This window comes from Oncorhynchus kisutch, linkage group LG19, assembly GCF_002021735.2.
Source record: "Oncorhynchus kisutch isolate 150728-3 linkage group LG19, Okis_V2, whole genome shotgun sequence".
Classification (NCBI taxonomy): Eukaryota; Metazoa; Chordata; class Actinopteri; order Salmoniformes; family Salmonidae; genus Oncorhynchus; species Oncorhynchus kisutch.
The window spans coordinates 64,043,201-64,069,528 of NC_034192.2; the positions used below are offsets into that span (position 1 = coordinate 64,043,201).

Below are 26,328 nucleotides of genomic sequence, written 5' to 3' on the forward strand. Positions count from 1 at the left end.
ACTAGATGTTGGAACATTGCTGCTATAACAACCTCCACTCTTCTGGGAAGGCTTTCCACTAGATGTTGGAACATTGCTGCTATAACAGCCTCCTCTCTTCTGGGAAGGCTTTCCACTAGATGTTGGAACATTGCTGCTATAACAGCCTCCTCTCTTCTGGGAAGGCTTTCCACTAGATGTTGGAACATTGCTGCTATAACAGCCTCTGCTCTTCTGGGAAGGCTTTCCACTAGATGTTGGAACATTGCTGCGGGGACTTGCTTCCATTCAGCCACAAGAGTATTAGTGAGGTCGGTCACTGATGTTGAGGGTGATTAGGCCTGGCTCGCAGTGGGCGTTCCAATTCATCACAAAGGTGTTTGATGGGGTTGAGGTCAGGGCTCTGTGCAGGCCAGTCAAGTTCTTCCACACCGATCTTGACTAACCATTTCTGTATGGACCTCACTTTATGCACGGGGGCATTGTCATGCTGAAACAGGAAATGGCCTTCCTCAAACTGTTGCCACAAAGTTGGAATCACAGAATCGTCTAGAATGTCATTGTGTACTGTAGCATATAGTGTTCTCCTGGCATCCGCCGAACCCAGATTTGTCCATCGGACTGCCAGATGGTGAAGCGTGATTCATCACTCCAGAGAACGCGTTTCCACTGCTCCAGAGTCCAATGGCGGCAAGCTTTACACCACTCCAGCCGACGCTTGGCATTGCGCATGGTGATCTTAGGCTTGTATGCGGCTGCTCTGCCATGAAAACCTATTTCATGAAGGTCCCGACTAACAGTTACTGTGCTGACGTTGCTTCCAGAAGCAGTTTGGAACTCAAATCAAATCAAATTTGATTCAGTTGCAACTGAGGACAGACGACTGTTACGAGCTACGAACTACAGCACTCGACAATCCCGTTCTGTGTGCTTGTGTGGCCTACCACTTTGCGGCTAAGCCGTTGTTTCCCCTTTACTTTTTCACTTCACAATAACAGCACTTACAGTTGTTAGTGATGATTCTGCTATCAGAGATGATCTCCCATTGGTTGTTGGTGATCTAGCTGCTATCAGAGATGATCTCCCATTGGTTGTTGGTGACCTAGCTGCTATCAGAGATGATCTCCCATTGGTTGTTGGTGATCTAGCTGCTATCAGAGATTATCTCCCATTGGTTGTTGGTGATCTAGTTGCTATCAGAGATGATCTCCCATTGGTTGTTGGTGATCTAGCTGCTATCAGAGATGATCTCCCATTGGTTGTTGGCGATCTAGCTGCTGTCAGAGATGATCTCCCATTGGTTGTTGGTGATCTAGCTGCTATCAGAGATGATCTCCCATTGGTCGTTGGTGATCTAGTTGCTATCAGAGATGATCTCCCATTGGTTGTTGGCGATCTAGCTGCTATCAGAGATGATCTCCCATTGGTTGTTGGCGATCTAGCTGCTGTAAGAGATGATCTCCCATTGGTTGTTGGCGATCTAGCTGCTGTCAGAGATGATCTCCCATTGGTTGTTGGTGACCTAGCTGCTATCAGAGATGATCTCCCATTGGTTGTTGGTGACCTAGCTGCTGTCAGAGATGATCTCCCATTGGTTGTTGGTGACCTGGCTGCTGTCAGAGATGATCTCCCATTGGTTGTTGGTGACCTAGCTGCTGTCAGAGATGATCTCCCATTGGTTGTTGGTGACCTAGCTGCTGTCAGAGATGATCTCCCATTGGTTGTTGGCGATCTAGCTGCTGTCAGAGATTATCTCCCATTGGTTGTTGGTGATCTAGCTGCTATCAGACCTGATATCTTCCCCCATATAGTGCACTACTTTTGACCAGGGCCCATTGGGTAGGGCACTATATGGGGGTGCCATTTGGGATGTTGCCCACGGCTGCCTCATACTGTTGTTTTGATCACTCACCTACTGCTGATACAAGATTGTATTCATTAGGTATCAAACGGAAGACGACTTGGACTTGTCCAATAATAACCGACTGGTTTTGTTTTCAGTTGAAAAATGTCCTCAATCATCGCCTGATCTCAATGTTTGTACATAAAATAAGTGATTGTAGGGCCTTTTAAACACATCTACAATGATGACCTGTCTCTCTCTGAGGATGGGTGAGGATTTCAACCGTAATGATGACCTGTCTCTCTCTGAGGATGGGTGAGGATTTCAACCGTAATGATGACCTGTCTCTCTTAGGATGGGTGAGGATTTCAACCATAATGATGACCCGTCTCTCTGAGTGAGGATTTCAACCATAATGATGACCCGTCTCTCTGAGTGAGGATTTCAACCATAATGATGACCCGTCTCTCTGAGTGAGGATTTCAACCATAATGATGACCTGTCTCTCTGAGGATGGGTGAGGATTTCAACCATAATGATGACCTGTCTCTCTGAGGATGGGTGAGGATTTCAACCATAATGATGACCTGTCTCTCTGAGGATGGGTGAGGATTTCAACCATGATGATGACCCGTCTCTCTTAGGATGGGTGAGGATATCAACCATAATGATGACCTGTCTCTCTGAGGATGGGTGAGGATTTCAACCATATTGATGACCCGTCTCTCTGAGGATGGGTGAGGATTTCAACCATAATGATGACCCTTCTCTCTGAGGATGGGTGAGGATTTCAACCATATTGATGACCCTTCTCTCTGAGGATGGGTGAGGGTTTCAACCATAATGATGACCCTTCTCTCTGAGGATGGGTGAGGATTTCAACCATAATGATGACCCGTCTCTCTGAGGATGGGTGAGGATTTCAACCATGATGATGACCCGTCTCTCTTAGGATGGGTGAGGATATCAACCATAATGATGACCCGTCTCTCTGAGTGAGGATTTCAACCATAATGATGACCCTTCTCTCTGAGGATGGGTGAGGATTTCAACCATAATGATGACCCTTCTCTCTGAGGATGGGTGAGGATTTCAACCATAATGATGACCCGTCTCTCTGATGATAGGTGAGGATTTCAACCATGGTAAAAAAATGCACAATACTCTTGACCTTCTGAGGTCATACACCTCAGCAAGAACCTCTGCTGTCACTCCGTATCTGATTCTGCAGTCCTGAACTTTAGAGGAGTTCCCTTTCTGATCACAAAACAATCGCTAGTTGATGTGATGTTATGAAGGAAGTGGTGCTTCGATGTTTAAAGGGTTTCCGTCATATGTTCTATTTTCATTTATATATATATATTTTATTTCTTCCCGAAAATGTTGTAAATGAAATGTTGTATCCAGGTTATATTCAACTAGAAGACATTATCTGAAATGTGTGGAATGTAGAAGTTTACTACCATTAATGTCAGCCTAAGCCGAGTTGGCTTCTTTTCTGTCATCTATATTTTTTATTCTTATTCACTTTTGATACTGTGAAAACCTTTTCATTCGGAAAGATTAAAACATCGCAGTTTTGACAAAATAAAGTGTGGTGTTTTGCTTTCTGAGTGGTTTTAGCCCAAAGGCTAAGGTCTCATGATATGATGTGTAACGGATGTGAAACGGCTAGCTTAGTTAGCGGTGGTGCTGGTGTAACGGATGTGAAACAGCTAGCTTAGTTAGCGGCGGTGCGCGCTAAATTGCGTTTCAATCGGTGACGTCACTCGCTCGGAGACCTTGAAGTAGTGGTTCCCCCTTTGCTCTGCAAGGGCCGCGGCTTTTGTGTAGCGATGGGTAACGATGCTTCGTGGGTGACTGTTGTTGATGTGTGCAGAGGGTCCCTGGTTCGCGCCCGGGTATGGGCGAGGGGACGGTCTAAAGTTATACTGTTACAGATGCATCATGTAAAAAATAAATTCCTTTCAGAATTGCCTAATATCCATAAAGGTTATGTCCAACCAAAGTAATCATGTTAAAGTCCAGACTAGCAGAGGATGGCAGACAGGGACAAGCCAAAATTGGTCTGGCTGACACGAGCTCTCCAAGTCTTCCCGACAGTGTGTAGTCACGAGGGTTGCTACCCAGACTTCTTACTCCAGCCATATAGAATGATGGACTTCCAACTTTTTTGGTTGATCCCATGACCTTTATGAAATGAGTTACGTCAGCAGTCAGTTAACATGACCTTTATGAAATAATGATGCCTTTGTGTTTTTTATTATTACATCAATTCTTATTTTCAGTGTTTATCCAAAAACCCTACAAAAACGCCATTAATTTTTCTCATAGCCTTTGTCCAACGAAACATTGGCGGAGTTAATACCTACCCTGATAGGAACTACGGTCTATAGGGACGCCAGAACAATGAGCCAGATGGATAAATCTGAAGCATCCGGATGGCGTCTCCACTCACCCCCAAATATGGTGATGAGAGGAAGCCCAGTGGCCAGCAGTGGGAGAAGATGGATTTTGGCCGACATTCTGCTCATTTATGAAACATTTGATCTCGATGCAGTTTTCTGTTCCCAAAACTAGAATATGTTACGAACACAGTGGACTAAGTTTTGTATACTTTACCCTTTGCCAAAGTTTTAACAAATGTGCGTTGTTTAGGCGTGGCAGGGAGAATATAGTTATTGCACACGCGCACTTCAATCGCATGGACATTAACATAGAGCATCCGGAAAAACTCCGTTTTGAGTTGTCAGGCAAGGCCAGACCAAAGACAGTACAGTATGAATTTAGGTTAAAACTTGTTCTCCAATAGAAATCCCCAATCACACTTGTAGGTGATGTCATGGCGACCTTCATAGTTAAAGGTTAAATCAATTGGTTAAATAAAAATCAGGGTCCAAAGACTATAGATATACTGACAAGATACATGTCTCTTCGACCTAACAATGGGAGTCGTTGTCCACGAAGCGGCACGGCGGGCAGTCTAGTGGTGGATACGTATCATTCTTGTAAACTTATTTTGAATATTCGATGGCGGTTGTGATGTCCACCGCCTGTATTCAATGTAGAGAGGCTACGTTTTACTATCCTCATGACATGCATAATCTGGAGATGTAACGCTTTTTATTCTCTCAAAGTTGCCAGAATATCATCATACTTTTTTTATAAGTACACTCGTAACAACTTAAGCATTTACGAAACGTCTATTCGATCAAATAAACCTCACGTAGCAAATAAGCCATTAATGTTTTGTTGTTGACCAAATTCGACACTCATTGACATCCAGACAAAAACTCCATGTTTGGTTGGGCAAAAAAAACGACATGCTGGATGGAGGGAAACAGATTGTCCGCCGAGTTTTCTTCCTCTGTCGGACGTGCAGTCCGTCAAAACGAAGGTACTCCTTCAATATAAAGTTGTTGAAAATGTGTCAGTTTCACAACGTTGGAGTAATACCATTCTTCACCTATTTAAGACATTTGCTCAAATCTAGGTTGTGTCTTTATGTTTCGAGAAAATGAACAACTGAGGATTTTTTTTTTTTCACTTCTCTCATTGACTTCTCAAACCCCCTGGGGTTTGGGCTGTTCCCGGAAGTCTCGCGATATTGCGCCTCTGGATTTAGAAACTCTGCGGTCAAACTGCCCAAAGCGAAGATTTTCCAAAACGTCTTTCACGCTGGTTCGATATGTCATTTCCTGCTCGCCGTACAGAAACAATCGAACTTCGTCTTTAGTGTTTTCTTACAGCGCCAAACGTGGGGTATATTTTTCATGTATTTTGGGGAAATAAAGTTGTCCAAAAACAGCATTTAACAGGCTACAGTAGTAACCCATAACATAACACAATAAAATGGAGACAGAACACCGGACTAAAAAGGTAGGTGGTGTTAAATTTTATGGAAAACAAACCTAGCTAGCATTGTTAGCACACTCGCTTGCTAGCTAGCTAGCAAAGATCCCGTTGTAACTGACCCATTCATAGACGCTAGGCTCCTTTAAATCACATTTTATTTGTCACTTACACACGGTTAGCAGGCAGATGTTAATGCGACTGTAGCGAAATGTTTTAGTAGCCAAATATACCAATAATTAACTTACCCTATTCATCTGTGATGTAGCTTTGCATTTTGTTTGCAAACTGGAAAATAGTTTTGTTAGGCAGTTGAATAAACCATTTAACTTTTCCTTTTTGTAAAACATTTTTTGGGGTGTACTTTGTTTCCACAGAGATCCTATGGGGAGGAGGAGAAGTCCGGATCAGATCATCCATCTGAAGAGGATGACTATGTCCCATACGTACCTGTCAAAATCAGAAAGCATCAAATGGTAAGCACACAGTCTCCCTCTCCCTTTCGTATTCATCCCCTGGAAGTGTCAGATTGTGTGTGTGTATATGAGCCTGTAGCTGACAGACATGGATTAGCTTTGACTGGGCAGCGTCAGAATGATTTGTACTGTAGATCCACCAAACACAATGACCCATAACTTTCCTCCCTCCATCTCTCCTTCCCAATCAACCCTGTCACTCTGTGCCCCCCCCCCCCCCCCCCCCAGCAACTGAAGATGCTGCGTCTGCGAGGGAAGGTGGTAGAGGAGGAGCAGAAGGATAGTGGAGGAGAGCAGAGAGATGAGGACGAGGGTCTGGGACCACGTTCTAACGTCTCCCTGCTGGATCAACACCAGGTTCTCAAGGAAAAGGCGGAAGGTAAGTGATACAGTGGCCGTTTTGAAATTTTAATCATTTCACAGTTAGAATTGGAATGATCATTGTTCAGTGTGGTGAATTATGTTTTTTTTTTTGTCCATGGGTAGTAGAAAACAGAAGGTCATACCAGTTATGGATTCTAAAATGTATAATGATCTTGAGTTGTCTTTTTGCTTAAATGCTAAAATGTGTCTGTTTATGTCCACAGCTCGTAAAGAGTCAGCCAAGGAGAAGCAGCTGAAAGAAGAACAGAAGATTCTGCAGAGTGTGGCAGAGGGAAGAGGTAAGAGGTGTTACTGTTCACACTGACCCTGAAGAGGTAAGAGGTGTTACTGTTCACACTGACCCTGTAGAGGTAAGAGGTGTTACTGTTCACACTGACCCTGAAGAGGTAAGAGGTGTTACTGTACATACTGACCCTGTAGAGGTAAGAGGTGTTACTGTACACACTGACCCTGTAGAGGTAAGAGATGTTACTGTTCACACTGACCCTGTAGAGGTAAGAGGTGTTACTGTTCACACTGACCCTGTAGAGGTAAGAGGTGTTACTGTACATACTGACCCTGTAGAGGTAAGAGATGTTACTGTACACACTGACCCTATCACTGTCAATGGGCCACTGTTGTTCTAGTTCAGATTCACTTCAAGAGTGGACAACACGGGCTGTGTTGCAGGCTTTTATCCCAGTCCAGCTCTAATCGTTTGTTTCTCTTTCAGCTCTCATGTCGGTGAAGGAAATGGCCAAAGGCATCATCTATGACGATCCCATCAAAACAAGGTGTGAGTCCAGATTCTAGAGGGTGACTGATAAGGGGTTACTTTGTGATAAATGACAGCGTTTTGACAGTTCCTACCACACACCAGAATAAGCTAAATCTAATGTGTTTCTGTGCATGTTATTTGATGTGTTTCATGTCATGATGAGTTAAAATAGCATAACCTAACATGTGTAGTTCAGTTGGTTGGCTCTGCGGTACATCCAGTAGCAATACATTCTATACCGAACTAAAATAGAAACGCAACAATGGTTACATTTTTACTGAGTTACAGTTCATATGAGGAAATCAGTCAATTGAAAAACGTTAATTAGGCCCTAATCTATGGATTTCACATGACTGGAGAGGGGCACAGACATGGGTGAACCTGTGAGGTGGGGAGCCAGGCCCAGCCAATCAGAATGAGTTTTTCTACACAAAAGGGCTTTTTTTTTCTTCTGACAAATACTCTTTAGCACCCCTCTCTCCCCCCTCTGACGATCCCATATGTGAAGAAGCCGGATGTGGAGGTCCTGGGCTGGTGTGGTTACATGTGGTCTGTGGTTGTGAGGCCGGTTGAATGTACTGCCAAATTCTCTAAAATGATGTTGGAGGCGGCTTATGGTAGAGAAATAAACATTTAATTATCTGGAAGCAGCTCTGTTGGACATTCCTGCCGTCATCATGCTAATTGCACGCTCCCTCAACTTGAGCCTTCAGCAGCATTCCTGCTGTGTGACAAAAACTGCACATTTTAGAGTGGCCTTTGTTCCCGGCACAAAGTGCACCTGTGTAATGATCATGATGTTCAATCAGCTTCTTTGATATGCCACACCTGTCAGGTGGATGTTAACACATTTGTGCAGAAAATTAAGCTTTATCTGCATATGGAACATTTCTAGAATATTTTATTTCAGTTCATGAAACATGGGACCAACACTTTACATGTTGTGTTTTATATTTCTGTTAAGTGTAAAATCTACAGTAAAGATAACGTTAATGTTGTTGTTTTATATAGTTGGTTGGCTCCACGGTACATCCTGAACATGCCCCCTGCGAGACACGACCGCGTCAGGAAGAAGTACCACATCCTGGTCGACGGTGACGGTATCCCTCCGCCGATCAAGAGCTTCAGGGAGATGAAGTTCCCACAGGGTGAGAGACACCAGACAGACACACACTACGTTCCCACAGGATGAGAGACACCAGACACACACTATGTTCCCACAGGGTGAGAGACACCAGACACACACACACTAAGTTCCCACAGGGTGAGAGACACCAGACACACACACACTACGTTCCCACAGGATGAGAGACACCAGACACACACACACTCAGTTCCCACAGGGTGAGAGACACCAGACACACACACACTACGTTCCCACAGGATGAGAGACACCAGACACACACACACTCAGTTCCCACAGGGTGAGAGACACCAGACACACACACACACACACTAAGTTCCCACAGGGTGAGAGACACCAGACACACACAGACACACACACACACTACGTTCCCACAGGGTGAGAGACACCAGACAGACACACACTAAGTTCCCACAGGGTGAGACACACCAGACACACACACACACACACTACGTTCCCACAGGGTGGGGGACACCAGACACACACACACACTAAGTTCCCACAGGGTGAGAGACACACCAGACACACACAGACACACACACACTACGTTCCCACAGGGTGAGACACACCAGACACACACACTACATTCCCACAGGGTGAGAGACACAACAGACACACACACACTAAGTTCCCACAGGGTGAGAGACACCAGACACACACTAAGTTCCCACAGGGTGAGAGACACCAGACAGACACACACTACGTTCCCACAGGATGAGAGACACCAGACACACACTATGTTCCCACAGGGTGAGAGACACCAGACACACACACACTAAGTTCCCACAGGGTGAGAGACACCAGACACACACACACTACGTTCCCACAGGATGAGAGACACCAGACACACACACACTCAGTTCCCACAGGGTGAGAGACACCAGACACACACACACTCAGTTCCCACAGGGTGAGAGACACCAGACACACACACACTCAGTTCCCACAGGGTGAGAGACACCAGACACACACACACACTAAATTCCCACAGGATGAGAGACACCAGACACACACACACACACACTAAGTTCCCACAGGGTGAGAGACACCAGACACACACAGACACACACACACACTACGTTCCCACAGGGTGAGAGACACCAGACAGACACACACTAAGTTCCCACAGGGTGAGACACACCAGACACACACACACACACACTACGTTCCCACAGGGTGGGGGACACCAGACACACACACACACACACACTAAGTTCCCACAGGGTGAGAGACACACCAGACACACACAGACACACACACACTACGTTCCCACAGGGTGAGACACACCAGACACACACACTACATTCCCACAGGGTGAGAGACACAACAGACACACACACACTAAGTTCCCACAGGGTGAGAGACACCAGACACACACTAAGTTCCCACAGGGTGAGAGACACCAGACAGACACACACTACGTTCCCACAGGGTGAGACACACCGGACACACACGGACACACACACACTACGTTCCCACAGGGTGAGACACACCAGACACACACGGACACACATACACTACGTTCCCACAGGGTGAGAGACACCAGACACACACGGACACACTACGTTCCCACAGGGTGAGAGACACCAGACACACACGGACACACTACGTTCCCACAGGGTGAGACACACCAGACGGACACACACACACACTACGTTCCCACAGGGTGAGAGACACCAGACAGACACACACTACGTTCCCACAGGGTGAGACACACCAGACACACACACACTCAGTTCCCACAGGGTGAGACACACCAGACACACACACACTCAGTTCCCACAGGGTGAGAGACACACCAGACACACACACACACTACGTTCCCACAGGGTGAGAGACACCAGACAGACACACACTAAGTTCCCACAGGATGAGACACCAGACAGACACACTACGTTCCCACAGGGTGAGAGACACCAGACACACACACACTACGTTCCCACAGGGTGAGACACACCAGACACACACACACTACGTTCCCACAAGGTGAGAGACACCAGACAGACACACACTAAGTTCCCACAGGATGAGACACCAGACAGACACACTAAGTTCCCACAGGATGAGACACCAGACAGACACACACTAAGTTCCCACAGGATGAGACACCAGACAGTCACACACTACGTTCCCACAGGGTGAGAGACACCAGACAGACACACACTAAGTTCCCACAGGGTCAGACACACCAGACAGACACGGACACACACACACACTACGTTCCCACAGGGTGAGAGACACCAGACACACACACACTACGTTCCCACAGGGTGAGACACACCAGACACACACACACTACGTTCCCACAGGGTGAGAGACACACCAGACACACACACACTACGTTCCCACAGGGTGAGAGACACACCAGACACACACACACTACGTTCCCACAGGGTGAGAGACACACCAGACACACACACACTATGTTCCCACAGGGTGAGAGACACACCAGACACACACACACTACGTTCCCACAGGGTGAGAGACACACCAGACACACACACACTACGTTCCCACAGGGTGAGAGACACACCAGACACACACACACTATGTTCCCACAGGGTGAGAGACACACCAGACACACACACACTACGTTCCCACAGGGTGAGAGACACACCAGACACACACACACTACGTTCCCACAGGGTGAGAGACACACCAGACACACACACACTACGTTCCCACAGGGTGAGAGACACACCAGACACACACACACTACGTTCCCACAGGGTGAGAGACACACCAGACACACACACACTACGTTCCCACAGGGTGAGACACACCAGACACACACACACTACGTTCCCACAGGGTGAGAGACACACCAGACACACACACACTACGTCCCCACAGGGAGAGACACACCAGACACACACACACTACGTTCCCACAGGGTGAGAGACACACCAGACACACACACACTACGTTCCCACAGGGTGAGAGACACACCAGACACACACACACTACGTTCCCACAGGGTGAGAGACACACCAGACACACACACACTACGTTCCCACAGGGTGAGAGACACACCAGACACACACACACTACGTTCCCACAGGGTGAGAGACACACCAGACACACACACACTACGTTCCCACAGGGTGAGAGACACACCAGACACACACACACTACGTCCCCACAGGGAGAGACACACCAGACACACACACACTACGTTCCCACAGGGTGAGAGACACACCAGACACACACACACTACGTTCCCACAGGGTGAGAGACACACCAGACACACACACACTACGTTCCCACAGGGTGAGAGACACACCAGACACACACACACTACGTTCCCACAGGGTGAGACACACCAGACACACACACACACTACGTTCCCACAGGGTGAGAGACACACCAGACACACACACACTACGTTCCCACAGGGTGAGAGACACACCAGACACACACACACTACGTTCCCACAGGGTGAGACACACCAGACACACACAGACTACGTTCCCACAGGGTGAGAGACACACCAGACACACACACACTACGTTCCCACAGGGTGACACACACCAGACACACACACACTACGTTCCCACAGGGTGAGAGACACACCAGACACACACACACTATGTTCCCACAGGGTGAGAGACACACCAGACACACACACACTATGTTCCCACAGGGTGAGAGACACACCAGACACACACACACTACGTTCCCACAGGGTGAGACACACCAGACACACACACACTACGTTCCCACAAGGTGAGACACACCAGACACACACACACTACGTTCCCACAAGGTGAGACACACCAGACACACACAGACTACGTTCCCACAAGGTGAGACACACCAGACACACACACACTACGTTCCCACAAGGTGAGACACACCAGACACACACACACTACGTTCCCACAGGGTGAGACACACCAGACACACACAGACTACGTTCCCACAGGGTGAGAGACACACCAGACACACACACACTACGTTCCCACAGGGTGACACACACCAGACACACACACACTACGTTCCCACAGGGTGAGAGACACACCAGACACACACACACTATGTTCCCACAGGGTGAGAGACACACCAGACACACACACACTACGTTCCCACAGGGTGAGACACACCAGACACACACACACTACGTTCCCACAAGGTGAGACACACCAGACACACACACACTACGTTCCCACAAGGTGAGACACACCAGACACACACAGACTACGTTCCCACAGGGTGAGACACACCAGACACACACAGACTACGTTCCCACAGGGTGAGACACACCAGACACACACAGACTACGTTCCCACAGGGTGAGAGACACACCAGACACACACACACTACGTTCCCACAAGGTGAGACACACCAGACACACACAGACACGTTCAACTATCATTAAAAACCTTATTATTTTCCTTATTTTTATTTTTTTAGTGACATGTTTTTGTAGTGGTTAAAAATGATTGACTAGTCATTCAGTCCCCAACCCTCTTTCACCATGTGTTTGCAGCCATCTTGAAAGGTCTGAAAAAGAAGGGAATTGTTCACCCTACACCCATTCAAATCCAGGGAATTCCAACCATGTAAGTACAGTAGTTATCCACTGATGAAGTTCCTTACGATGTCAACATGATTTCTGGCCGTACAAAGATATACAATGTTTAACTGGCTTCTCATTGTCTTCGCTTCTCTCTCCGTTACTGTAAAGCTCTAAAACAATTCTAGTAAAAAGAGTTATAATCAATATGATGTGATTGGTTGGTTGGCTATATCAATATGATGTGATTGGTTTGTTGGTTATATCAATACGATGTGATTGGTTGGTTGGCTATATCAATACGATGTGATTGGTTGGTTGGCTATATCAATACGATGTGATTGGTTGGTTGGCTATATCAATACGATGTGATTGGTTGGTTGGCTATATCAATACGATGTGATTGGTTGGTTGGTTATATCAATATGATGTGATTGGTTGGTTGGCTATATCAATACGATGTGATTGGTTGGTTGGCTATATCAATACGATGTGATTGGTTGGATGGCTATATCAATATGATGTGATTGGTTGGTTGGTTATATCAATATGATGTGATTGGTTGGTTGGCTATATCAAGACGATGTGATTGGTTGGTTATATCAATATGATGTGATTGGTTGGTTGGTTATATCAATACGATGTGATTGGTTGGTTGGTTATATCAATACGATGTGATTGGTTGGTTGGCTATATCAATACGATGTGATTGGTTGGTTGGCTATATCAATATGATGTGATTGGTTGGTTGGCTATATCAATACGATGTGATTGGTTGGTTGGCTATATCAATACGATGTGATTGGTTGGTTGGTTATATCAATACGATGTGATTGGTTGGTTGGTTATATCAATATGATGTGATTGGTTGGTTGGTTATATCAATATGATGTGATTGGTTGGTTATATCAATACGATGTGATTGGTTGGTTGGCTATATCAATATGTTGTGATTGGTTGGTTGGTTGGTTATATCAATATGATGTGATTGGTTGGTTGGCCACACAGCCCTCTCCTGTACTCCCTGTTCACCCACGACTGCGTGGCCACGCACGCCTCCAACTCAATCATCAAGTTTGCTGACGACACAACAGTGGTAGGCTTGATTACCAACAACGACGAGACGGCCTACAGGGAGGAGGTGAGGGCCCTCGGAGTGTGGTGTCAGGAAAATAACCTCACCCTCAACGTCAACAAAGCTAAGGAGATGATTGTGGACTTCAGGAAACAGCAGAGGGAACACCCCCCTATCCACATCGATGGAACAGTAGTGGAGAGGGTAGTAAGTTTTAAGTTCCTCGGCATACACATCACAGACAAACTGAATTGGTCCACTCACACAGACAGCGTGGTGAAGAAGGCGCAGCAGCGTCTCTACAACCTCAGGAGGCTGAAGAAATTCGGCTTGTCACCAAAAGCACTCACAAACTTCTACAGATGCACAATCGAGAGCATCCTGTCGGGCTGTATCACCTCCTGGTACGGCAACTGCTCCGCCCACAACCGTAAGGCTCTCCAGAGGGTAGTGAGGTCTGCACAACGCATCACCGGGGGCAAACTACCTGCCCTCCAGGACAACTACACCACCCGATGTTACAGGAATTACTGCATTGTTGGAACTAGAAGCACAAGCATTTCGCTACACTCACATTAACATCTGCTAACCATGTGTATGTGACAAATAAAATGTGATTTGATTTAATTGGTTGGTTATATCAATATGATGTGATTGGTTGGTTGGTTATAGCAATACGATATGATTGGTTGGTTGGCTATATCAATATGATGTGATTGATTGGTTATATCAATGCGATATAATTGATTGGTTTCCTCTATCTCTGTATGTGCTCAGTCTCTCAGGCCGGGATATGATCGGTATCGCCTTCACAGGTTCAGGGAAGACTCTGGTGTTCACCCTCCCCATCATCATGTTCTCTCTGGAACAAGAGAAGAAACTGCCCTTCTGTAAGAGTGAAGGGCCCTACGGTCTCATCATCTGTCCCTCAGTAAGTCCTTCACACTGTAATGTTATGATAGAGGTTAGAGACAAACCTTCTGTAAGAGTGAAGGGCCCTACGGTCTCATCATCTGTCCCTCAGTAAGTCCTTCACACTGTAATGTTATGATAGAGGTTAGAGACAAACCTTCTGTAAGAGTGAAGGGCCCTACGGTCTCATCATCTGTCCCTCAGTAAGTCCTTCACACTGTAATTTATGATAGAGGTTAGAGACAAACCTTCTGTAAGAGTGAAGGGCCCTACGGTCTCATCATCTGTCCCTCAGTAAGTCCTTCACACTGTAATGTTATGATAGAGGTTAGAGACAAACCTTCTGTAAGAGTGAAGGGCCCTACGGTCTCATCATCTGTCCCTCAGTAAGTCCTTCACACTGTAATGTTATGATAGAGGTTAGAGACAAACCTTCTGTAAGAGTGAAGGGCCCTACGGTCTCATCATCTGTCCCTCAGTAAGTCCTTCACACTGTAATGTTATGATAGAGGTTAGAGACAAACCTTCTGTAAGAGTGAAGGGCCCTACGGTCTCATCATCTGTCCCTCAGTAAGTCCTTCACACTGTAATGTTATGATAGAGGTTAGAGACAAACCTTCTGTAAGAGTGAAGGGCCCTACGGTCTCATCATCTGTCCCTCAGTAAGTCCTTCACACTGTAATGTTATGATAGAGGTTAGAGACAAACCTTCTGTAAGAGTGAAGGACCCTGTACCCTGATCAGCTCCTGACTGCTTTCTCTTCCATAGAAGATACATTTGACTGGTGACCGATGAGGTTTCAAACCTGTGTTGGATTCTGATGTCCCTCTCCTCTCCCTACAGAGAGAGTTGGCTAAACAGACCCACACCATCATAGAATACTACTGTAATGTTTCTGATGTCCCTCTCCTCTCCCTACAGAGAGAGTTGGCTAAACAGACCCACACCATCATAGAATACTACTGTAATGTTTCTGATGTCCCTCTCCTCTCCCTACAGAGAGAGTTGGCTAAACAGACCCACACCATCATAGAATACTACTGTAATGTTTCTGATGTCCCTCTCCTCTCCCTACAGAGAGAGTTGGCTAAACAGACCCACACCATCATAGAATACTACTGTAATGTTTCTGATGTCCCTCTCCTCTCCCTACAGAGAGAGTTGGCTAAACAGACCCACACCATCATAGAATACTACTGTAAGCTGCTGGAGGAAGAAGGGGCTCCACATATGAGATCAGTCCTCTGTATAGGAGGCATGTCTGTCAAAGACCAGATGGAGGTGGTCAAACAGTAAGTACTCTGAACCAGTCAGCCAGTCAACTAGTCAGCCAGCCAGTCAACTAGTCAGCCGGCCAGTCAACTAGTCAGCCGGCCAGTCAACTAGTCAGCCGGCCAGTCAACTAGTCAGCCAGCCAGTCAACTAGTCAGCCAGCCAGTCAACTAGTCAGCCGGCCAGTCAACTAGTCAGCCGGCCAGTCAACTAGTCAGCCGGCCAGTCAACTAGTCAGCCGGCCAGTCAACTAGTCAGCCTGCCAGTCAACTAGTCAGCCGGCCAGTCAACTAGTCAGCCGGCCAGTCAACTAGTCAGCCGGCCAGTCAACTAGTCAGCCGGCCAGTCAACTAGTCAGCCGGCCAGTCAACTAGTCAGCCAGCCAGCCAGTCAACTAGTCAGCCAGCCAGCCAGTCAACTAGTCAGCCAGCCAGCCAGTCAACTAGTCAGCCAGCCAGCCAGTCAACTAGTCAGCCAGCCAGCCAGTCAACCAGTCAGTCAACTAGTCAGCCAGCCAGTCAACTAGTCAGCCAGCTAGCCAGCCAGTCAACTAGTCAGCCAGCCAGTTAGCTAGTCAACTAGTCAGCCAGCCAGTCAGTCACCTAGTCAACTAGTCAGCCTGTCAACTAGTCAGCCAGTCAACTAGTCAGTCAGCTAGCCAGTCAACTAGTCAGTCAGCCAGCCAGTCAGCTGCTAGTCAGCCAGTCAACTAGTCAGTCAGCCAGTCAGCTGCTAGTCAGCCAGTCAACTAGTCAGCCAGTCAACTAGTCAGTCAGCTAGCCAGTCAGCTGCTAGTCAGCAAGTCAACTAGTCAGCCAGTCAACTAGTCAGTCATCTAGTCAGCCAGTCAACTAGTCAGTCAGCTAGCCAGTCAGCTGCTAGTCAGCAAGTCAACTAGTCAGCCAGTCAACTAGTCAGTCATCTAGTCAGCCAGTTAACTAGTCAGTCAGCCAGTCAACTAGTCAGTCAGCTAGCTAGTCAGCTGCTAGTCAGCCAGTCAACTAGTCAGCCAGTCAGTCAGCTGTGTGAGGGCCAGTTTGACCCCTGACCCTGTTGAACTCGGTGTTTCGTAGTGGCGTCCACATGATGGTGGCGACCCCCGGCCGTCTGATGGACCTGTTGCAGAAGAAGATGATCAGTCTGGATATCTGTCGTTATCTGGCTCTAGACGAGGCTGACCGAATGATAGACATGGGTTTCGAAGAAGACATCAGAACTATCTTCTCCTACTTTAAGGTGTGGATATAAACTGGTTTAAACCAGTTGGATATAAACTGGTTTAAACCAGTTCTGGACACAAGGGGGCATTTTAACCCCCAGATCGCTCCTGAACACATTACAACATATCACTGTTTCTGTGTAGTGACGACTAGCGGTATGTTTTCTAACTGAACCAAACAGCAATGCTTTTAACATCACCCTTTATACCTCAACGATCTGGTACCCCCTGTATGTAGCCTCCACATTGACTCTGTACTGGTACCCCCTGTATATAGCCTCCACATTGACTCTGTACTGGTACCCCCTGTATATAGCCTCCACATTGACTCTGTACCGGTACCCCCTGTATATAGCCTCCACATTGACTCTGTACTGGTACCCCCTGTATATAGCCTCCACATTGACTCTGTACTGTTACCCCTGTATATAGTCTCCACATTGACTCTGTACCGTAATACCCTGTATATAGCCTCCACATTGACTCTGTACCGTAATACCCTGTATATAGTCTCCACATTGACTCTGTATCAGTACCCCCTGTATATAGCCTCCACATTGACTCTGTACCGTAATACCCTGTATATAGCCTCCACATTGACTCTGTACCGTAACACCCTGTATATAGTCTCCACATTGACTCTGTACCGGAACACCCTGTATATAGCCTCCACATTGACTCTGTACCAGTACCCCCTGTATATAGCCTCCACATTGACTCTGTACCGTAATACCCTCTATATAGCCTCCACGTTGACTCTGTACCGTAATACCCTGTATATAGCCTCCACATTGACTCTGTACTGGTACCCCCTGTATATAGCCTCTACATTGACTATATACCGGTATCCCCTGTATATAGCCTCCACATTGACTCTGTACCGGTACCCCCTGTATATAGCCTCCACATTGACTCTGTACCGTAATACCCTGTATATAGCCTCCACATTGACTCTGTACTGGTACCCCCTGTATATAGCCTCCACATTGACTCTGTACCGGTACACCCTGTATATAGCCTCCACATTGACTCTGTACTGGTACCCCCTGAATATAGCCTCCACATTGACTCTGTATCAGTACCCCCTGTATATAGCCTCCACATTGACTCTGTACCGTAATACCCTGTATATAGCCTCCACATTGACTCTGTACCGGTACCCCCTGTATATAGCCTCCACATTGACTCTGTACTGGTACCCCCTGAATATAGCCTCCACATTGACTCTGTACTGGTACCCCCTGAATATAGCCTCCACATTGACTCTGTACTGGTACCCCCTGAATATAGCCTCCACATTGACTCTGTATCAGTACCCCCTGTATATAGCCTCCACATTGACTCTGTACCGTAATACCCTGTATATAGCCTCCACATTGACTCTGTACCGGTACCCCCTGTATATAGCCTCCACATTGACTCTGTACTGGTACCCCCTGAATATAGCCTCCACATTGACTCTGTACTGGTACCCCCTGAATATAGCCTCCACATTGACTCTGTACTGGTACCCCCTGTATATAGCCTCCACATTGACTCTGTACTGGTACCCCCTGAATATAGCCTCCACATTGACTCTGTATCAGTACCCCCTGTATATAGCCTCCACATTGACTCTGTACCGTAATACCCTGTATATAGCCTCCACATTGACTCTGTACCGGTACCCCCTGTATATAGCCTCCACATTGACTCTGTACTGGTACCCCCTGAATATAGCCTCCACATTGACTCTGTACCAGTACCCCCTGTATATAGCCTCCACATTGACTCTGTACCGTAATACCCTGTATATAGCCTCCACATTGACTCTGTACTGGTACCCCCTGTATATAGCCTCTACATTGACTATATACCGGTATCCCCTGTATATAGCCTCCACATTGACTCTGTACCGGTACCCCCTGTATATAGCCTCCACATTGACTCTGTACTGGTACCCCCTGTATATAACCTCCACATTGACTCTGTACTGGTACCCCCTGTATATAGCCTCCACATTGACTCTGTACCGGTACACCCTGTATATAGCCTCCACATTGACTCTGTACCGGTACCCCCTGTATATAGCCTCCACATTGACTCTGTACCGGTACACCCTGTATATAGCCTCCACATTGACTCTGTACTGGTACCCCCTGAATATAGCCTCCACATTGACTCTGTACCGTAATACCCTGTATATAGCCTCCACATTGACTCTGTACTGGTACCCCCTGAATATAGCCTCCACATTGACTCTGTACCGTAATACCCTGTATATAGCCTCCACATTGACTCTGTACCGTAACACCCTGTATATAGCCTCCACATTGACTCTGTACCGTAATACCCTGTATATAGCCTCCACATTGACTCTGTACCGTAATACCCTGTATATAGCCTCCACATTGACTCTGTACTGGTACCCCCTGAATATAGCCTCCACATTGACTCTGTACCGTAATACCCTGTATATAGCCTCCACATTGACTCTGTACCGTAATACCCTGTATATAGCCTCCACATTGACTCTGTACCGTAATACCCTGTATATAGCCTCCACATTGACTCTGTACTGGTACCCCCTGAATATAGCCTCGCTATTGTTATTTTACTGCTGCTCTTCAATTGCTCTTAAAATTATTTGTTACTTTTATTATATATTTACTTATATATTCTTTACACTGTAAGGTCTATCTATACCTGTTGTATTCAGCGCGTGTGAATTTGATTTGATTTGCAGGGCCAGAGACAAACTCTTCTGTTTAGTGCCACCATGCCCAAGAAGATCCAGAACTTTGCCAAGAGTGCCCTGGTCAAACCCATCACCATCAACGTGGGCCGGGCCGGCGCTGCCAGCCTGGACGTCATTCAGGTACAACGCACCAGCAGAAAAATTATTGATCCGTCCCAAATACTGTAGCACCCTCTTCTCTATATAGTGCACTACCTGGTCTATAAAGTAGTGCCCTGCCTGGCCTAAAGTAGTGCCCTGCCTGGCCTAAAGTAGTGCCCTGCCTGGCCTAAAGTAGTGCCCTGCCTGGCCTAAAGTAGTGCCCTGCCTGGCCTAAAGTAGTGCCCTGCCTGGCCTAAAGTAGTGCCCTGCCTGGCCTAAAGTAGTGCCCTGCCTGGCCTAAAGTAGTGCCCTGCCTGGCCTAAAGTAGTGCCCTGCCTGGCCTAAAGTAGTGCCCTGCCTGGCCTAAAGTAGTGCCCTGCCTGGCCTAAAGTAGTGCCCTGCCTGGCCTAAAGTAGTGCCCTGCCTGGCCTAAAGTAGTGCCCTGCCTGCAAATGGACTGTCTGATATATATATATATATATATATGACTATTAAGATGCTTACATTGATTGTTTTTACATTGTATTGAATTTCAGGAAGTGGAGTATGTGAAGGAAGAGGCTAAGATGGTTTACCTGCTGGAGTGTCTACAGAAGACGCCTCCTCCGGTTAGTTACAGCCCCTCCTCTGGTTAATAACAGCCCCTCCTCTGGTTAGTAACAGCCCCTCCTCTGGTTAATAACAGCCCCTCCTCTGGTTAGTAACAGCCCCTCCTCCGGTTAGTAACAGCCCCTCTGGTTAGTAACAGCCCCTCCTCCGGTTAGTAACAGCCCCTCTGGTTAGTAACAGCCCCTCCTCTGGTTAATAACAGCCCCTCCTCTGGTTAATAACAGCCCCTCCTCTGGTTAGTAACAGTCCCTCTGGTTAGTAACAGTCCCTCTGGTTATAATAACAGCCCCTCCTCTGGTTAATAACAGCCCCTCCGGTTAATAACAGCCCCTCCTCTGGTTAGTAACAGTCCCTCTGGTTATAATAACAGCCCCTCCTCTGGTTAGTAACAGCCCCTCTGGTTAGTAACAGCCCCTCTGGTTAGTAACAACCCCTCCTCCTCCGGTTAATAACAGCCCCTCCTCTGGTTATAATAACAGCCCCTCCTCTGGTTAGTAACAGCCCCTCTGGTTAGTAACAGCCCCTCTGGTTAGTAACAACCCCTCCTCCTCCGGTTAATAACAGCCCCTCCTCTGGTTAGTAACAGTCCCTCTGGTTATAATAACAGCCCCTCCTCTGGTTAGTAACAGCCCCTCCTCTGGTTAGTAACAGCCCCTCCTCTGGTTAGTAACAGCCCCTCCTCTGGTTAGTAACAGCCCCTCCTCTGGTTAGTAACAGCCCCTCCTCTGGTTAGTAACAGCCCCTCCTCTGGTTAGTAACAGCCCCTCCTCTGGTTAGTAACAGCCCCTCCTCTGGTTAGTAACTCTGGGTAGCCTTCATTCTCACACAGCATCCAGCCTAGCTGAGGTGATGCTGTGCCTGTCAGGAAGCCTTCATTCTCACACAGCATCCAGCCTAGCTGAGGTCAACCACAGTACTCTCTAACGGTAGAGGTTAACCACAGTACTCTCTAACGGTAGAGGTCAACCACAGTACTCTCTAACAGTAGAGGTCAACCAGAGTACTCTCTAAAGGTAGAGGTTAACCACAGTACTCTCTAAAGGTAGAGGTTAACCACAGTACTCTGTAAAGGTAGAGGTTAACCACAGTACTCTGTAAAGGTAGAGGTCAACCCCAGTACTCTGTAGAGGTCAACCCCAGTACTCTGTAGAGGTCAACCCCAGTACTCTGTAGAGGTCAACCCCAGTACTCTGTAGAGGTCAACCACAGTACTAATTATAGGTAAAGAGGTCTGTACTGCCCGTTTGACCTTTAGTTAGTACGTTCTGTTTGACCTTTAGTTCTGTTTCCTCTCTAGCCCAGGACAAGGCCATGTTAATATACTAAATGTGTGTGTTGTTTATTCAGAAGGTAAGATGGTAGTGTTGTTGTGTGTTTAATCAGATGGTAAGATGGTAGTGTTGTTCTCTGTCACCCAGGTGTTGATGTTTGCTGAGAAGAAAGCAGACGTGGACGCCATTCATGAATATCTCCTGCTAAAAGGAGTGGAGGCTGTGGCTATCCACGGAGGAAAAGGTAAGATCACTACCCCCCCCCCCCCCCCCCCTTAGTTTTCCTACCTCAACCACCCTGCCCTTAACATGTGCCCTAGTGCTGAAAGGAGTAGAGGAAATGGTAAGAGTAAAACCCCTTCTTCCTGCTGGGACTACCTAAATAGGGGTGCTATTTCACTCCCACTCTGCTATGTGTTTCCAGACCAGGAGGAGCGTACCAAGGCCATCGAGGCCTTTAAGGAAGGGAAGAAGGATGTTTTGGTAGCTACTGATGTCGCGTCTAAAGGTCTGGACTTCCCTGCTATACAGCACGTGGTCAACTACGACATGCCAGAGGAGATAGAGAACTATGGTAAGACTTTTACATCTCAATTAATTAACTGGGGAGGTTTTTTTTACATTTTGGTGATTTAGCAGAACAATCTTATCCAGAGCAATTTACAGTCAGAAATCAATATGATTTGATCAAGGCCCTTTTTCATCAGCAGTTACCACAATGTGCTTCAGAGTAACCTGGTCTAGAGAGAGTAACCTGGTCTAGAGAGAGTAACCTGGCCTACGGAGAGTAACCTGGCCTAGAGAGAGTAACCTGGCCTAGAGAGAGAGTAACCTGGCCTAGAGAGAGAGTAACCTGGCCTAGAGAGAGAGTAACCTGGCCTAGAGAGAGAGTAACCTGGCCTAGAGAGAGAGTAACCTGGCCTAGAGAGAGAGTAACCTGGCCTAGAGAGAGAGTAACCTGGCCTAGAGAGAGAGTAACCTGGCCTAGAGAGAGAGTAACCTGGCCTAGAGAGAGAGTAACCTGGCCTAGAGAGAGAGTAACCTGGCCTAGAGAGAGAGTAACCTGGCCTAGAGGGAGAGAGAGTAACCTGGCCTAGAGGGAGAGAGAGTAACCTGGCCTAGAGGGAGAGAGAGTAACCTGGCCTAGAGGGAGAGAGAGTAACCTGGCCTAGAGGGAGAGAGAGTAACCTGGCCTAGAGGGAGAGAGTGTAACCTGGCCTAGAGGGAGAGAGTGTAACCTGGCCTAGAGGGAGAGAGTGTAACCTGGCCTAGAGGGAGAGAGTGTAACCTGGCCTAGAGGGAGAGAGTGTAACCTGGCCTAGAGGGAGAGAGTGTAACCTGGCCTAGAGGGAGAGAGTGTAACCTGGCCTAGAGGGAGAGAGTGTAACCTGGCCTAGAGGGAGAGAGTGTAACCTGGCCTAGAGGGAGAGAGTGTAACCTGGCCTAGAGGGAGAGAGTGTAACCTGGCCTAGAGGGAGAGAGTGTAACCTGGCCTAGAGGGAGAGAGTGTAACCTGGCCTAGAGGGAGAGAGTGTAACCTGGCCTAGAGGGAGAGAGTGTAACCTGGCCTAGAGGGAGAGAGTGTAACCTGGCCTAGAGGGAGAGAGTGTAACCTGGCCTAGAGAGAGAGTACATGTTACCCCATTTCTTCTCAAGTTAATCTGCTCATATCTCCCCTCAAGTGCATGTTATTGGTATCCCTAAATCTCATGTATTCCCTCTCTATAATCAGACTCATCCACCGACGGACTAAAAAAACTGTGTGTTGTTGTTTGTTCCAGTCCACAGGATTGGTCGAACCGGTCGATCAGGGAAGACTGGGATCGCCACCACTTTCATCAACAAAGGCTGTGGTAAGAAACAAGCCCCCACCTGATTCCTTAACATTTAGCCATCATGTTGGTTTCCGTTGCATGTTCTGGGGTCTGTATCCATGGCTGTTGTATCATGTTCTGGGGTCTGTTTCCATGGCTGTTGAATCAGATGCCCCTTAAAACAGATTTGTAGAGAGAATCAAATCAAATCAAATGTATTTATATAGCCCTTCGTACATCAGCTGATATCTCAAAGTGCTGTACAGAAACCCAGCCTAAAACCCCAAACAGCAAGCAATGCAGGTGTAGAAGCACGGTGGCTAGGAAAAACTCCCTAGAACACCTGTCTAATGCCCTGGGTTGTAATTCCATTAAGATACTTAATTAACTTTCTTTTTTCTTTTTTTTTACACAATAATTTGCAATAGAAAATAAAGATGATGCTTGTATAAGTCCAGGTAGTTCCTCGCTATTGCAGTCCTTTTCTTTTGGTTCTTATTGTTCACAACCCTGAAATCTTCCCACCTGTAGATGAGTCGGTGCTGATGGATCTGAAGGCCCTGCTGATAGAAGCCAAGCAGAAGGTTCCTCCTGTTCTACAGGTCCTACAGACAGGAGACGAGACCATGCTGGATATCGGAGGTAACGCGCACTATCCTGGTCTCTTTCTGCTACTTACTCTCCTTCCTTTCTCTCACGCTCTCTCTCTCTCTCGATATATATATATATACACACACGCACATATATACATATATACAGTTGAAGTCAGAAGATTACATACACCTCAGCCAAGTACGATCTTTGTCCCCATGTGCAGTTGCAAACCATAGTCTGTTTTTTTAATGGCGGGTTTGGAGCAGTGGCCTCTTCCTTGCTGAGCGGCCTTTCAGGTTATGTCGATATAGGACAAGTTTTACTGTGGATATAGATACTTTTGTACCTGTTTCCTCCAGCATCTTCATAAGGTCCTTTGCTGTTGTTCTGGGATCGATTTGCACTTTTCGCACCAAAGTACGTTCATCTCTAGGAGACAGAACCCGTCTCCTTCCTGAGCGGGATGACGGCTGCGTGGTCCCATGGTGTTTATACTTGCGTACCCTTGTTTGTACAGATGAACGTGGTGCCTTCAGGCGTTTGGAAATTGCTCCCAAGGATGAACCAGACTTGTGGAGGTCTATAATTTATTTTCTGAGGTCTTGGTTGATTTCCTTTGATTCTCCCATGATGTCAAGCAAAGAGGCACTGAGTTTGAAATAGATCCACAGGTACACCTCCAATTGACTCAAATGATGTCAATTAGCCTATCAGAAGCTTCTAAAGCCATGACATCATTTTCTGGAATTTTCCAAGCTGTTTAATGGCTCAGTCAACTTAGTGTATGTAAACTTTTGACCCACTGGAATTGTGATACAGTGAAATAATCTCTGTAAACAATTGTTGGAAAAATGACTTTTGTCCTGCACAAAGTAGATGTCCTTTACCGACTTGCCAAAACTATAGTTTGTTTACAAGAAATTTGTGGAGTGGTTGAAAAACGAGTTTTAATGACTCCAACCTAAGTGTATGTAAACTTCTGCTGCTTCTGTCACTCATTTCTCCTTTTCTATTCACAGAAGTTACTATTTAAAATGAAAAGTGTATTGCTGTAACTATGATTTTAATAGCCCAGATGTCTGCCATCTCTTGGTTCCTCCTCCATTCTAACCTGTTGTTTTTCTTGCTACTGTTCCCCAGGAGAGAGAGGCTGTACATTCTGCGGTGGTCTTGGTCATCGTATCACAGACTGTCCCAAACTGGAGGCCATGCAGACCAAACAGGTCACCAATATCGGACGGAAAGACTACCTGGCACACAGCTCCATGGACTTCTGAATTTACATCACGGAATACTGTCACCTACTTAATGCTGTGCCTGGTTTGTTTTTGCCAGGGACAATGGGGGACCAATTGGGATTGTCCCAAGTGCACGTCAAATAGTATTTGACATATGGTTTTGACCCAGCAGGTTGCTATACATGGCTGTGTGAGACCGGCATGGCTGTGATGGCCTTGTTTCTCAGAGAATTGAGGAAGTAACATGTATTTGTCTTGTCTCTGGGGCTGATAAGATAAAGACAGAATTGCTCTGTATGTATAAAATGTTGACCTATTTTTGTGCAACTCTCTTATTTCTCTTATCTGTTTTGTATTATAAATTTAATTATACATTTATTTCTCTGCGACGTTAATAAATCAATTTTACGATCCACATCAGACTTTCCACTGGTGCTCATTTTTATGGACGGTGGAACGATTTTGTAACTTTGGTCTGTAGAAATATGTGTTGAAATCCCACGGTCTTCGATAGAATTACTCTCAGAAAGGGAAGTGTGAGTGTCTTTCGTAAC

General features: G+C 46.7%; 1 protein-coding gene across 1 annotated transcript; it reads left to right on the top strand.

The window, feature by feature from the left end:
• Positions 1 to 5,129: 5,129 nt before the first annotated feature.
• ddx41 (DEAD (Asp-Glu-Ala-Asp) box polypeptide 41) lies at positions 5,130 to 26,189 on the top strand. Its single transcript, XM_031797889.1, has 17 exons — positions 5,130 to 5,701; positions 6,052 to 6,150; positions 6,379 to 6,529; positions 6,738 to 6,812; positions 7,247 to 7,307; positions 8,303 to 8,439; positions 12,925 to 12,997; positions 14,804 to 14,957; positions 16,095 to 16,231; positions 17,285 to 17,447; positions 20,156 to 20,287; positions 20,785 to 20,856; positions 22,276 to 22,372; positions 22,553 to 22,702; positions 23,910 to 23,981; positions 24,474 to 24,584; positions 25,677 to 26,189. The coding sequence occupies exons 1-17, from the start codon at positions 5,675 to 5,677 to the stop codon at positions 25,811 to 25,813; spliced, it is 1,848 nt and encodes a 615-aa protein (XP_031653749.1). The 5' UTR covers positions 5,130 to 5,674; the 3' UTR covers positions 25,814 to 26,189.
• Positions 26,190 to 26,328: the final 139 nt, after the last annotated feature.

Excerpts from the sequence above, each read along its gene's own strand:
- ddx41 (XM_031797889.1), top strand. The coding sequence starts at position 5,675 with ATGGAGACAGAACACCGGACTAAAAAG. Across the intron at positions 6,530-6,737 it reads TCTCAAGGAAAAGGCGGAAG|CTCGTAAAGAGTCAGCCAAG; the intron begins GTAAGTGATACA and ends TTATGTCCACAG. Across the intron at positions 14,958-16,094 it reads GTCTCATCATCTGTCCCTCA|AGAGAGTTGGCTAAACAGAC; the intron begins GTAAGTCCTTCA and ends CTCTCCCTACAG.